Below are 16,089 nucleotides of genomic sequence, written 5' to 3'. Positions count from 1 at the left end.
TGAAGTCTGGCTGGGAACTTTCAGAAAAGAACACAGACCACAGCAGCTGTGTTCCTCAGATCTACATACTCACCTCCTTCTCCCCCTACCAAACACACACACTTAGCAAAGACTGTGCACTGATTATGAGACAAGGACTGAAGAAGCAAGAACTAGCTCTGCAAATAAAAAAAAGGCAAAGCAAACCCTTTACACACTTACTGCACCCTAAAGCAACTACTAATTATGTTATGCTTTGATCTTTTCAGCCATGTTCACTCACATATATTACTGTCAATATCTTTGGGGGAAAAAAAATGTAAGCAGTAAACATTTTAAGGACCTTTCACAAACCAAATGACAGCAGGTTTTTATTAACATATCTTACAATGTTGATTATTCCTAGTTTTGTAACTTCTGCTTAATTATAAAGATCAATTTAGCTTCTACAGTAATGTACTGTATTTAAATGATCATTCATACAAGATATCACACCAGTACATTTTTTTGAATAATATACACACATCACTCTAACTTGGACCTGTTATTTTTAAAAGTGGGTTTATAAATGGGACTTATAAAAGTTATGGGGAAAAATTAAAGTTCTAGTTTAGCAGCATGCATGTATGTATTCAAGTACAATTTTCAACCAAGTGCTTTTTTAAAATTTACTGGTGACTAATTCACCAATATCAAAATAAACACTATCAAACACCCAAATTTTAAAGTTAAGGCTAATATTTTCACTTCACATCCATATGCACAACCATAAAACATTCCATTTTAAATAAGTAGTAATCAAAGTCTGAATACATTATACCATGTATATATAGCATCAGAGTTTCAAACTGTAGAATTATTCAAGTTCATGAATCCTGTAACAGTATTTACTAGAGATGTAAATTAGCATTTTGCTCTTCAACCACACTTACAAATGGTCTGGTATTCATAATGATCAATGCAAAAAGTATGACAGGCTGAACTTATGATACAGTATTTAAAAAAGTAGCAATGTGTTGGAAAGGACAGCTATTTAGTCAAACAGAATCATTTGAGTCTTACAGAAAGTTATCTTAATATTTTGGAAATGTATATAAAAATAGCAAGCTATTTCCATGTATTTTATTGTAGAACTATAGGTAATTTTTTGACTTTTTGAATACATTTGAATATGTACTGCTCTGCTTTCCATATTTTAATGCAAGGCCATAATTTAATATCCATTTTTATACTCTTGTAATGTCATGTCATTACAAACATTTTTTAGAACATGGATCTGACATTATTTTTATACTTTATCATTAGATTTGTTTAGTTTATTTTTACATGTAAAAATGTAATTTTACATAACAAGCCATGGAAGTCCAAAGTACCAGGGATAGCTTGATTTGATAGCACTATATGTTAAATAATCAATTACTGAATCATTTAGGAAAAAAAATCTTTGTAGCAATATATCACATGCTTTTCAGTAATTTTCCTTCTCATAGAGTGGGTTTTAGCTCAATCATTCCCATTTTTACTGATTTTTAAACCCTGCAAACATAAATTGTTTTTCACAGCAGTTTCTAAGAAGAATGCAGAAGCAAGGCTCATTCATGAGGGTCATCACCACTGCACCTTTTTTTTTTTCCTTTTAGGAAACCAAGCAGAAATAGCAGTGATTACACTGCACAAATACAATATAGCTGAACCTCTTGAGCTGAAAGAAAGTTCCAAAACTTATGGTTCATTTCTGGGGAAGTCTGAGCATTTCTAATACAATCATATAAACAAAACCTTGTTTGGTAATAAAAGGTGGGCATGCACAGAATCAACATCTGCCCAATGTATGTACCTCTTGATTTTATAGTAAGATTTGTTATTACCTCTAGTAATTCATCCAACTTGAAATGGCAAATTTTGATTTTTAAGGACCCCCCCAACCACACATATGCCCCCCAAAATGTACTGTATTATATTAACAGCAGCTATCTACTTATTTTACAGCTATTTCAATTATTTACCTGGGGAGAAGATTTATGAAATTCCTGAGAATGAATTCAGTTTTCAGCAAAGCCTTAAACTTTTAACAGATTCCTCACAATAAGAAAAAATTTTAAAGTTCTACTATTAGACCAACTTTTACTATACAATATTTCACATAAATCATGTTTTACATTTTTTTCTAATTACATACAGAAAAATTCTCAAATCAACACAAGAATGGCAGAGGAAAAAAGATGCATTATGCTTAGCAGATGCAAATTAAAACACAGAAAGAAGCAGTAAAATGTCAAATAAATCACACCCACTCTAAGTATCAATGAATAGCTGATATGCATTATTGGGAGAATCATTTCTGAATGAGTTTGTGAACAAGTTGTGCTTCTTATTAATTGTGCACTTAAAAAATGACCACTAAAGAATAATTTAACTTGTTATTAATGTTTTCCAGATATTAAAACAAATTATTAACCATTAACGTGATTACCAAGCACCTAATTTTGGAAAGGCTTCATAATATATGTTTTCTTTTTCTCCCTCAGCAAAAGTGTTAATCCCCCAAATTAAGTTAAAGCTTATTGTTGAAAAATAAATTCGTAGCGAAAATGATGATATGATGCAATGCTGAGGTGGAGAGTCACAGCCCATTGTAATGTGGACCCCATCTTTTATTGATGTGATCAAAAGTATGAGAAATCCACTGTTGTTCAAGAACTTTGTATCTTTCCTTACAAATGTAGAGAGGTTTGCCTCGCCTAGAATAAAAAGAAAAAAAAAGTATTAATATCATACAAGGAAGATTTCACTTGCATTTCTTTCTTCTTTTTTTTTTTTTTTTTTTTTTTTTTGAGACAGAGTCTCGCTCTGTCGCCCAGGCTGGAGTGCAGTGGCCGATCTCAGCTCACTGCAAGCTCCGCCTCCCGGGTTCACGCCATTCTCCTGCCTCAGCCTCCCGAGTAGCTGGGACCACAGGCAACCGCCACCTTGCCCGGCTAGTTTTTTGTATTTTTTAGTAGAGACGGGGTTTCACCGTGTTAGCCAGGATGGTCTCGATCTCCTGACCTCGTGATCCGCCCATCTCGGCCTCCCAAAGTGCTGGGATTACAGGCTTGAGCCACCGCGCCCGGCCCTTTCTTCTTTTTTTTTTGAGACAGTCCCTCACAGTGGAGCAATCTCAGCTCACTGCAACTTCCACCTCCTGGGTTCAAGCAATTCTGTCTCAGCCTCTCGAGTAGCTGGGATTACAGGCGCTCACCACCATGTCTGCCTCTTTTTTTATTTTTTTATCTTTTATTTATTTATTTATTTATTTTTTGAGACAGAGTCTCACTCTGTCACCCAGACTGGAGTGCAGTGGCGCAATCTCGGCTCACTGCAAGCTCTGCCTCCCGAGTTCACGCCATTTTCCTGCCTCAGCCTCCCGAGTAGCTGGGACTACAGGCGCCTGCCACCATGCCCGGCTAATTTTTTGTATTTTTAGTAGACACGGGGTTTCACCATATTGGCCAGCCTGGTCTCGAACTCCTGACCTCAAGTGATCTGCCCACCTCGGTCTCCCAAAGTGCTGGGATTACAGGCGTGAGCCACCGCACCTACCGCATTTCTTTTTTTACTAGATTCTTCTTTTTTGAGACAGTCTTTCTCTGTTGCCCAGGTTGGTGTGCAGTGGCACGATCACAGCTCACTGCAACCTCCATCTGCCGGGCTCAAGCGATCCTTCCACCTCCTCCCGAATTGCTGGGACCACAGGCATATACCACCACACCTGGCTTATTTATTTATTTATTTATTTTGTAGAGATGAGGTCTCACTATGTTGCCCAGGCTGGTCTCAAACTCCTGGGTTCAAGCAATCCTCCTGCTTCAGCCTCCTAAAGTGCTGAGATTACAGGTGTGAGCCACTGGGCCTGGCCAACAGATTCTTCGTGGCAAAAACCTCACATGGTAATTTGGTTTATTTCATGTTTCCTCAATATATTGATAGGGACAATATCTCAAAAACTAGAAATAGCTCTAAATTAATGACTGTAGGAATTTCTTTCTTTTTTTTTTTGAGACAGTTTCGCTCTTTTTGCCCATGCTGGAGTGCAATGGAGTGATCTCAACTTACCGCAACCTCCGCCTCCCGGGTTCAAGCAATTCTCCCGCCTCAGCCTCCCGAGTAGCTGGGATTACAGGCATGTGCCACCACCCCCGGCTAATTTTGTATTTTTAGTAGAGACGGGGTTTCTCCATGTTGGTCAGGCTGGTCTTGAACTCCCGACCTAACGTGATCCACATGCCTCAGCCTCCCAAAGTGCTGGGATTACAGGCGTGAGCTACCACGCCTGGCAAGAATTTCTTAATATTAAAAAAATTGTAATTACAAAGCCAGGAATAGCATATTGGTTTTCACTGACCAAATTTCAATAAAACACCAGGATATATCCATGAACATCTCACCTAAGATCCCGGTCTTCCTCTCCATGAGCATCCAAATACACGGAACCCCAGAGGCAGAAGCGGTGACCTCGAATGATGATAATTACCGATGCATTGATCAAAAGGAAAATACCTGTTCCTGCACCACAGTTCTGAGAATGCTAAAAAATTAAAAATATATTAATGAACTTCATAATCAAATAGGCTTTATAATAAAATCAAGAATATCTTAATGCCTTCTAAATAATACAGTGACTTAAAAATAGTAAGATTTCATTGAAGTTAAACTTATAACTCCAATGAAACTTTATTATTAATACAGTAAGAGGAATTTGGGTAAGGAATATCTAGTAAAGCAATTAAGAGCCAATCTACTTCAGAGTCTAGTATCTCCAACAGCACAGATGACTTTTGTTTCACAGCACATTCCCAAGTATATACCATTAAAGGATAGTAGGTGAAAGGAGAACTAGAATTGTACTTAAGGAAGGATTTACTCACTTAAAACCTCAAAGACTTTGTTTTTTTACTGTTCTACTGGATTAAAAAACACACAATCCCTGTACGTATTATATACTTAATTCAAAGAGTAGTTAAATATGAAGAGCTGGCTTGACCATATTTTCCTTGTGCTATGAGATCTATGTTTTCATAAATTTTGTAGTATCTATTATTGCTTACCAATACACATTCACAGTAACTTTGTTGCTTGCAGCAAAGTCCTTTCAGGCATACAAAAGTACCACACACAAGGCAAACAGCAGGATCTTTAGGAACCTTGGTGCAGACACTACAGGTTTTTCTGTGGTAGTACTGAAAAATGGTGTTGTAATTCTCAGGCAACTGTAGTAGGTGTGGTAATTTCCATTTTGACTCTTGGATAAGCAAGGCCTAAAACATCCAAAAATATTCATTAGTTTTATGTATTTAAGTCACTAACACAATATATTTTTTAAAGGTATTTTTACAGAAAGAAAAATCTGCCTCCAAGAATGTAGCTTATTTTCTTCATTAACACTCCTCTCATTTCCATTTTATACATGACTAAAATAGTAGTTCAACAGTTACCATTATCTATTTTAATGTATTATCGTTTCCAATTACAATATGATTTAATTTTTTAGATTAAGCAACCTAAAACATTTAAACTTGTTATTACTTTAAAAGAAAAATACCATCTCTAAGCATGCAGGGAAAATACATCTAATTGTATTTGACTTTAAACATGCATACTGCAAAGGTTTTTACAAGTTACATATTTTTTAAAACCAAGTTTTGACCATTCTCAAACAATTCTTTAGCTTTTTCTTTAGGGGAGATCATGGTTATAACTCATTTTTTCTACTTTAATACTTTATAATGTAGAATCTCCTTCCTAGAATATGTACAATTCATTACACCTCAAGCTGTTAAGATCTTTTATATCTGTAAGTGCTGGGTTAGAATTCTTTTCATACATTTCTTGCTTTAAGAATAAAAAAATTTTCAAGTTAGTTAAATTTCCCTGAAGGGTATGCTTTATTAACTATTTGCAGCTGTACAAAAATACTGACAACAGCATTAAATTTTTCTAGATGCTACTCCATTCACACTTAAAACAGATAAAATGTAGTGTGAGTCTATCACCTTAAGAAACTAAGTAATAGTCAATTTAAATGGAGATCATATCACGTTACCTACATGCAGCCATAATCTACCTAAATCAGTGGAGTAACTAAGCTAGCTTGTTCCTCATCAACAAGTTAATGGATAAAGTGTCCATGGAAGCAATTATAAGAACAATATACAATATATCATTTGCCAGTACTCAGTGCCCAACCCTGGACCCCAAGGATGGCACATTCTGAAATGAGTTGATTACAGTGGAACCCTTCCATTAAAGGGAAGGGATAACAATTTGTCCTCACTGAACTTGACACTTATTATAGGTTAGGCTGCATGTTATCCAGTAGCCCATAGCACATTACCTCCAATAATTTCCCTCATGAAGAGAGATGTAAGGCAACAGGTGGATGTCCATGGAATTCACTGATCTTAACATATACTCAATCATCTGAAAAAAGCAGTGGTATTTTAAATCATGAACTACAAAACCGTTTTTTTCAGTGCCATAAAAATTATGAAATTCGTGAAATTTACAAATTTTTAGATGGCACCAGCTGGAAGAAAACACCTACGGAATGTGTATGCTCTAAACAGCAACCAGTATATATGGGTGACCTTTCTCGCAACTGGAATACATATGTATGGGAAACAAGAGGTGGAAAGTATTTAACAGTTGTAGCAACTCTCATGATTACACCTAAAATTCGGTCTTGCCTTTCCTGTTGCGGCCTGTGTGGAGTTTGCTCATGGGTCTCTGAGACCCAAAAATTGAGAGCATTTTCACACCCCAGGGGCTGTGCCTGTGCCATGCCACAGAACAAATATATTGAATTACACTGTGAATGCTAATGGATATCATTTGGATTACTATGAGAAAAGGAAAGAAGGAAAGTTGAGAGGCTTATGAACATTCAAAGAAGGCAAAGAAAATGATTGGTCTGAAGGCTAAGCTTTATCTTAAACAGCACCATGCTGAGAAAATACAAATGAAAAAGACTATCAAGATGCATGAAAAAAGAAGCACCAAACAAAAAAAAAAAGACTCCACAGGGAGCAGTACCTGCCTATCTGCTGGACAGAGAGGGACAACCTCGAGCTAACGTACTTTCCAGTATGATTAAGCAGAAATGAAAAGAGAAAGTGGGAAAATGGAAAGTCCCTCTGTCTAAAAGTACCTGCCTAGGGAGAAACAGAGTGTTAAAAGTTACTTCAACAGGGCCAGGTGCAGTGGCTCATGCCTGTAATCCCAGAACTATGGGAGGCCAAGGTAGGCAGATCATTTGAGCTCAGGAGTTCAAGACCAGCCTGGGCAACATGGTGAAACCCTGTCTTTACTAAAAATACAAAAATTAGCTGAGCATAGTGGCAGGCGCCTGTAATCCCAGCTATTCAGGAGGCCAAGGCAGGAAAATCACCTGAATCCGGGAGGTAAAGGTTGCAGTAAGCCAAGATCGCTCTACTGCACTCAAGCCTGGGCAACAGAGCGAGACTGTGTCTCAAAAAAAAAAAAAAAAAAAAAAAAAAAAAAGACTTATTCCAACAGGAAAGAGAAAGAAGAAGGCATGGAAGAGGATGGTTACTAAAGTCTACTTTGTTGGAGATGGCTTTACAAGAAAACTATGTATCTACGGAACATTCATCAGGCCAATGGGCTTGCGTTTCAAGAAAGCCCATGTAACATCCTGAACTGAGAGCCACCTTTTGCCTAACAATACTTGGTGTAAAGAAGAGTCCTTCATTCCCAATGTATATAACTTTGGGTGTTATTACCAAAGGTACTGTTACTGAGGTAAACGTGAGTGAGTTGGGCCCTGTGACAGAAGGAGGAAAGGTTATTTGGGGAAAATATGCTCTGGTTACCAACAATCCTGAAAATTATGGAGGTATAAATTCAGTCATACTGGTTTGACAGTTTCATAGATATTTATTGAAGACTACATACCAATTGAAAAACTTGCCATTACCGTGATGTTTCTGAATACTACCAAACAGCCTTACATGTCTGCAATCAAGAGATTTATTAAATTGTAAACATTAAAATGGAAAAAAAAATTTGGTCGCAAATTTCTGCTTCACTGCTATTCTGGATTCTTCTGTGGATTTACAAGCTAAGGGAGCTATGTACTATCTATCCTCTAGTACAGTTTATAACACTGGTTATACTGAATTAGAAACTAAACGTTATCTGACCATTCTATGTTCCTCAGACCACTAGGAACATTTGTGGTATATGCCATCCACATCACAAGGATAGTTTATCGCATTGCCTGGAGGGACTGACCATGACTATCAAGAAGAATAAAAATGTTGCCATACAATTGGTAGAGCAATATTTTAATTTAAAAATGCCTACTGCCACCCCACCATAGACCAAGCTTGAAAGGCAGAAATTTAACACAGAATGATTACAGCCTTATAGAAACAAGACAGGACCAATCACCAGAAGCTCAGCCCTCTCAGAATAAAGTTTGGTATCACATCCTTGCTCAAACAAATCCAATCAGGTGAGGTGTGCTGGATCATGGATGGTAAAAGAATAAAGTCATATATATTTGTATATTAGCTGCAGCTTTATGACTACTTGCAAATCTTGCTTACTGTGTCATATATCTTTGCAACATTTTCATTCTCTTACTATTGAATTCAGTGAGAGTAGGTACTAATTAAAATGTTCCAGACCATCTGGGTGTGAGTACAACAAATGATAGGAACAATGGACATCTCTCAGAGCTACTGGATGCAGAGAGACCTGATGATGTAAGGACTATATGTAACAACAGGTTGCTTATTTGGAAAAGTCACAGATGCATTTGCAGTCATAAGTAAAATGGTTACATCATTTTGAACAGCAGAAGTGAAATTCTGTGAATGAGAAGAAGGGTGTGTATGTGCCAGGCAGGTAAGATGTGAAAGTAGTGGGCCACCAGTTTGTTTTTTAAATCCTCCTAGCATCCTTTGCTGCCTTCTTATATTAATAACATTATAAGTTGTTTTGGAAAATAACCCCTGCTCTTGCTCCATACAGTTCTGATGGGGCTGCCCCCAACACAAGATCCTGCCCCACCACTAGGGTATATGTATTACAAGAGTTAGGCCAACCAGATTCTCTCTCCCAGGAATCTGAACCTTGAGCATGCAAACGGATGGAAGGAAAATGGTTGAAGCTTAGTTATCTGGTGGCAGCACTTCAGAGAAAACAGACCAGAGATCTTTGTGGTTTCTCTTCTTCCCAAGTGATGACAGTTAAGCTCTTCAATTCTGCACATTACCAAGTATGCTTCCAATGAATCTTGTTTGTTTGTTTTTTTTTTTTTCTGTCATAGTTTGCTTTGGTTTTCCTTATTTTAAATCAGAACTGGATTTTGTTGTTTCCGAACAAAGAATCTTAACTGATACAAAAATTCAGAAGTAGGCCGAGCGCGGTGGCTCAAGCCTGTAATCCCAGCACTTTGGGAGGCCGAGACGGGTGGATCACGAGGTCAGGAGATCGAGACCATCCTGGCTAACACGGTGAAACCCCGTCTCTACTAAAAAAATACAAAAAAACTAGCCGGGCGAGGTAGCGGGCGCCTGTAGTCCCAGCTACTCGGGAGGCTGAGGCAGGAGAATGGCGTGAACCCGGGAGGCGGAGCTTGCAGTGAGCCGAGATCCCGCCACTGCACTCCAGCCTGGGCGACAGAGCAAGACTCCGTCTCAAAAAAAAAAAAAAAAAAAAAAAAATTCAGAAGTAGTAATTCACAGACAGTTTTTCAAGGGTAGTGCTGTTGGACTACCAGCTCCTGTCACCATTTACCCTGCTAGGTCTCTCTATACAGATTAACCTTCCTGAGAAAGAGAATCTGGTTGACCTAGGGGTCAGGATCAGGGTTAGGAACACAAGAGTGGAGCAGGGATGCAAGTGGGGATGCAGGTCAAATGGTGGTGCACTTACATAACTGGCAAAAATTCTGTGTTAGCATAAATTAATAAATTAATCAAATGTCTACTACACTGCCTCTAAAATAATTATCACCTAATTATATAAAAAAGATTAAACATTTTAAAATGATAAATTATTGTTTTCCATCAGCATACATACCAATAATCATTCATCTAAAATGTAGGCTTGATTTTAACCTATGGCTCATATGAAGACAAACTCTGGGTGTGCTCATTACTTTTTTCCCTGCCTTGGTTCTACAATTATACCCATCTCTTACTCCATGTCATTCTGCAGAGGTTTTCAGACATCAAAGTATGATGTCAAATTATTGCTATATGCTCTGTGAATAAAGAAATTATTAGACAGGAAGATATTTGTATATGTAATATGCAAGGTTCAGTTAACTTCTTGAATTTCCCTTTCCTTTTTTTTTTTTTAAAAGGGGTATAAAATGAGATAGCATCTTTTTAAGGATTTCAGCAAAAAATGGAAAAGAACAAAAGCAGAGACATTTATAACTTATGCTTATCTTGCTTTTATTATTCACTTCAATGTTTTAAAAATTAAATCTAGTCTGACATATCCATCTGAAATATTTTTTGTTGTCCTTTTGATGTTCAAAATTAAAATTCTCATTTTCCCTGAAACTTGGCTCCCCTTTCACAAGTTCTATTTCTGCCAATGACACCACCTCACACCTTAATTGTTCCACAAATATTTATTAGGTGACTAGTCTATATGAGACACTTTCTAGAAACTGGGGATAAATAAGAAACAATTTCTGCTTCATGGAGCCTGCATTCAGATACATTAAAGAAACAAATGTAATAAACATGGCAACTGTTAGAGACAGTCAAAAAAGTACAGTCTTATAGAACAACAGAAAAAAAGGGATTAGGATGTAAGGAAGATGGACTATCAGACAAATCTTCACGGAGGAAGACACATTTATCTTAGCAAAAGTAAATGTTACTTAGCAAACGGTGATTATTAATTCAACAGAAGGGTAGGAAGATTGCTTTAGTAACAGCAGTAAGTAATGTTTTAGAAGTTTAAAAATGTATAGCATATTTATGAAACATGCTTTTGTGATTTGAGCAAGGTAATGGCACAGGAAGGGGGTATACAATGAGATGGAAAGGCAAGCAAAATGGTGAAGATCCTTGAATGCCATGCAAGGAGTCTGTATCTTCTTCCATAGGCAATGGGGCATCATCAGTGGTGTTTAAGCAATGTCACGTTCCTACTGTAGCTATATATACTAGACACTACTCTCCTAATGATTGGAGTTCAAGATCTTAAAGTCATGTACATCTGGTCACCAAGTCCTATATTTTTCTCAAATGTCTCTTACATTAGTTACTTTCTAAGTTTTACAATCAGAAAAATAGTCTAGATTTTCTTCACCACCTAAATATTTTCTGGCTTCCCTTTATCCTTAAAAAAAGACAATTTATCCACCAAAAAGACACCAGAATTACTCCCCAAAATACTTTCATCACGTTATTCAATTTTTTAAAAACTGTAGTTCTAGAATTCTGAGCCTCCAACCATGGCATACACAGCCACTCACTGCTGTTCCCACTCTATTCATCTTCAATACAAACCCTTTCACTAGCTGAGCCAGTAGCACTAGGCCCAACAAATTTTAAAGTTAAAGACATGACCTTTTAGATTTGCTAGTCCAATTTGTTTTAAAAAGATAAGTCAGTTCTTCAAACAAAAACACAATTCCTTGTCTACCTTATAATTCCTTTGTATCTACCAAGTCGAATGCTATGATTACTTAAGATGTTCAATAAAAATCTGCTGACCCCAAACAAACTAAAAGTGTTGACTAATGCCTCATCTTTGTTAGCTAAAATATTTCTGCCATTATATTCATAAATGCAATTTACATAAGTAAACCATTTTTTCAATTTAATCAAGTTTTATAATTGCCATCAAACACAGATGACCTAAAATTTAACAGTCTTCATTATTCTCCTGCCTATTAGCATATCACCACTGTGGCAAGTTAGTACAACTCTTTTAACATACCTTTCCTTGTTCTGCATGTCTTTCAGTAAACGATTTTATCTCAAAACACCACTGAGTTATAATATCAAATGCTGGAACCGGCCAATCCAGACAGGAGGCACTGATGAATGGATGTTCTGTTTGGTAAAATGTTGGCAGAAGTCCCAGGCAGCTGGCAAGAACTGAAAATTCTTCTTCTTCCTTTTAGACATGAAATAGAAAATTCTCAAAATATTTCATCAAGAACATTTCCTATTACATAGATTTTAAGGGTCATCCTCATCAATTACTTTAAGACAATAAGAAAACTTTCTTAACTGAGTCAACTGAAAAAACGTGAAGGGAGTAGGAGAAACAAGAGAGAAAAAGGTTCCTAGCTGTTATATCTAAATATCCTCAAAATACATCTCTTTGAAATATAACTCCTAAATGTCATCTGTTTCTTTCATATATTTATTTTTTAAATAGAGTCGTTATATATCTAATAGTTCTATGGAACCTAGCTACTCTGTGAAAGCAAATGTTAATTTGGAGCAAAGAGAAAGGTATTTCTGGTTTAAAACGTGTAGGTTGTCAGTGTGGATAAGGAACAACAGTAAAAACATGAAATTCACAAGAGACAGTGCTAATTAACGTGCCTAGACTTTGAATAAGTGTGAAACAAAATCAGTTTTAAAAAGGGGGGTGGGGTTGTTAGTAGCCAGGTAATCCGAAGCTCTATTTGCTAATGAAAGTACCAGATATATCAGTGACCAAGAACTCATATCCTAAAAGTTGATTTTTAAAGAAGCTTATTAGTCTTATAAACACAGAAATATATTCCCCAATCCCTCTTTAACTGAAAGACCACATAGGAAGCTAATGTGTCTACTCTCCCTTGTGCACGGAATCAATTCCTATTATCCTCCAAATTCCAGCTCACTAGGGAAGCCTTCCCTGACACCATTTAATGAAACCTCAGACCACCCAGCTCCATTCAGATATAATTAGTTCTTCCATACCTTGTCAACACTTCTATTCTTGCATTTATGTTTCCTATTAATTACTTTAAAAACAAATTTGCCTTCTCCATAAGATTGTGAGTTCTCTGGAAGTAGGAACTCTGTCCTCCTAACGCTTGGCACATAGCAGACATTCAACAAAGGTCTGCCAAACTAATTATGCACATTAAGTACAAAATTCTGAAATATACTACAAAGAAGAAACGCAGATGAAAAAGAAAAATATGCAGACTGAGAAAGATGTTAATTTTCAAATCTCTAGAAATAAAGTTACAAATCTTCCATTTATATAGTTTAACAAAGAAGGCATTTAAAAAAACTTTACTGAGCTATAAATCCACATACCATAACATTCAACTATTTTATGTATAGTTTAATGAATTTTGGTAAATGTATAGTCATGCAACCACCACCACAATAGTTTCAGAATAATTCCATCACGCTTTAAAATTTGCTTACGTTCCTGTGCAGTCAATCCTGGCCCCTACTCTTTGGACCCAAGCAGTCACTGATATTTCTACTATTATAGTTTTGGCTTTTTAAAAAAATTCATGTAAATAAAATCATACAGGATGTAATCTTTTGTACCTGGCCTCTTTCACTTATTTTGAGACTCATTCATGTTATATACCACATTTTGTTCATGCATTCACCTGCTGATGGTTGTTTCCAGGTTTTGACTATGAATCAGGCTATTTTGAACATTCATTTAGAAGTCTAAATGTAGACATATGTTTTCATTTCTTCTGGCAGATACTTAGCAGAACTGCTGGGTTGTACAGTAAGCATATGCTTAATATTTTTAAAAACTGCCAACCTTTTTCCAAATTGACTATACCATCTTGCATTCCAGTGAATAAGACTTTTAGGACTTCAAATCCTCGCCAACACTTGGTATTATCACTTGTGATATTAATTGGTACTTCTCTAATGAACAAAGACGTTGAGTATCTTTTCATCTACTTGTTGGCCATTCATATATATTCTCTTAAGAAGTATCTATTCAAGTATTTTGCCCACTTTTGTGTTGGGTTTTTGTTTTCTTACACTTGAGTTAAAAGAATTTTTGACACATTCTGGATACAAGTCTTTTTTCACACAGCTAGAAAAAAATTTTAGGTATAAGTCACATACCATAAATGTTACTCTTTTAATATATACAATTCAGTGGTTTTCAGTATATTCATGAAATTGTGCGACCCTTGCCAGTATCTAATTCCAAAATATTTTCATCACCCCATTATAAATTGAATTATTCATTTCATTTTCAGATCGCTCGCTGCTAGTGTATAAAAATACAATGAAATTTTTGTACATCTATCTTGTATCCTACAACCTTGCTGAACTTGTTTATTAGCTCTAACAGGTTTCTTTGGAGATTCCTTATGGTATTCTAGAGGTAAGGTCATTTTATTTGCAAACAGAAACTGTTTCACCTCTTCCTTTCCAATCTGGATGTCTTTTTTTCTTTTTCTTGCCTACCTGCCTTGCTAGAAAATTTAGTACAATGCTGAAAAGTGGTGAGAGCAGGCATCCTTGTCTTGTTCCAATCTTGTTCCTGTCTTTCACCATTAAGTATGATGTTAGCTAAGAGTTTCTGATATGCTCTTTATCAGGCTGAGAAAATGCCCTTCTATTCCTAGCTTTGTGAGTGTTTTTACCATGAAAGGACATTAGGTTTTGCTAAATGGTTTTCTTTGACAAATGAAGTGATCATATGGTTTTTCTCCCATTTATCCAATTAATATGTGAAGTAAATTAATTGACTTTTGTTGTCAAACCAACTGTGCATTCCAGGATAAACCCATTTGGTCATGCTCATGTTCAATGCAGCATTACTTACAATAGCAAAGATGTTAATCAACCTAAGTGTCCATTGATGGATGAGTGAATAAAGAAATAGCCCTCTGTATTCATGAGTTCCACAACCAGCCATACATCAAAAATATTTCAAAAAATAAAATACAAATAATACAATATAATGATTTGTAAAGCATTTATATTATATTAGGTATTATAAGTAATCTAGGGTAGAGATGATTTAAAATATATGGGAGGGTATGCATATGTTATAAGCAAATACTACACTATTTTATGTAAGGGACTTGAACATCTAAGGCTTTTAGTATCTGCGGGGAGGTTCCTGGAACAAATCCCCTACAGATAGCGAGGGATGACTGTATACACATGAAATATTACTCAACCTAAGAAAAGAAGGAAATGCTGTCATTTGTCACAACATTAATGAATCTGAAGGACATTATGTTAAATGAAATAAGCCAGTTACAGAGAGACAAATACTGCATGATCTCATACTGGAATCTTAAAAAGTAGAAGCAGAGTAGAATGGTGGTTACCAGGGTCTGGGAGAAATGGGGAGATGTTGGTCAAAGGATACAAACTCTGTTATAAGATGAATAAATTCTGGAGAGGTAATGTATAGCATGGTGACTATATTTAATAATACTGTATTGTATACTTGAAATTTGCTAACAGAGTAGATCTTAAATGTTCTCATCAGAAAACATAACTATGTGAGATGATGGATATGTTAATTAGCCTGATTGTGGTCATCATATACAATGTATACATATATCAAAACATTACACATTGTATATGATAAATATATATAATTTTTACTTGTCCTTAATATTTATAACTCAAATATTTCTTGTACCTCAATAAAGCTAAAAGAAAAATACCCATTTGGTTATAGTGTATTATCCTTTCTATTGCTAATATTTTGTGAAGGCTTTTGCTTCTATGTTCATGGGAGACATGGGTTTGTAGTTTTTTTCATAATGCCTGGTTCAACTATCAGGATAAAACTGGCCTCATAAATTGAGTTCAGAAGTGTTCCTTCTTCCTTTATTTTCTGAGATAGGTTCAAGAGTATTGGTACAATTTCTTCCTTAAATGTCTCATAGAGTTTACCACAATGTTATCTTTGTTGGTATTAAGTTCTTGATGTTTCTTTTCTGGATGAGTAACAATTATGTAAGTTTGATAACTAAATTAAATTTTCTTGCTATAGATATATTCAGATTTTCTATTTCTTCTTGAGTCAGTTTTAGTAATTTATATCTTTCAAGAAATTTATCCATTTTATCTAAGTTGTCAAATTTATTGGCAAATGTTATCCATATATTCTCTTATG

At 35.9% G+C, this 16,089-nt stretch overlaps 1 protein-coding gene and 1 pseudogene across 3 annotated transcripts in view; one reads left to right on the top strand and one right to left on the bottom strand.

The window, feature by feature from the left end:
• Positions 1-323: 323 nt before the first annotated feature.
• The window catches only part of UBR3 (ubiquitin protein ligase E3 component n-recognin 3), a 268,897-nt gene continuing 253,131 nt past the window's right edge, over positions 324-16,089 (bottom strand). For all 3 annotated transcript variants that reach the window (XM_038001943.2, XM_007965316.3, XM_038001944.2), the window contains exons 36-39: positions 11,953-12,132; positions 5,067-5,276; positions 4,407-4,546; positions 324-2,720 (exon numbers count right to left, since the gene is read on the bottom strand). In XM_038001943.2, coding sequence (XP_037857871.1) covers positions 2,603-2,720; positions 4,407-4,546; positions 5,067-5,276; positions 11,953-12,132 — 648 coding nt within the window. In that variant the 3' untranslated portion in view covers positions 324-2,602. The remainder of the gene's footprint in view (positions 2,721-4,406; positions 4,547-5,066; positions 5,277-11,952; positions 12,133-16,089) is intronic.
• On the top strand, positions 6,580-9,848 carry LOC103217282 (ribosome biogenesis protein NSA2 homolog; annotated as a pseudogene).

The sequence above is a fragment of the Chlorocebus sabaeus genome, chromosome 10 (genome assembly GCF_047675955.1).
Source record: "Chlorocebus sabaeus isolate Y175 chromosome 10, mChlSab1.0.hap1, whole genome shotgun sequence".
NCBI lineage: Eukaryota > Metazoa > Chordata > Mammalia > Primates > Cercopithecidae > Chlorocebus > Chlorocebus sabaeus.
Note: the sequence above shows the minus strand (reverse complement) of the source record. Positions and strands in the feature narration are given on the sequence as shown.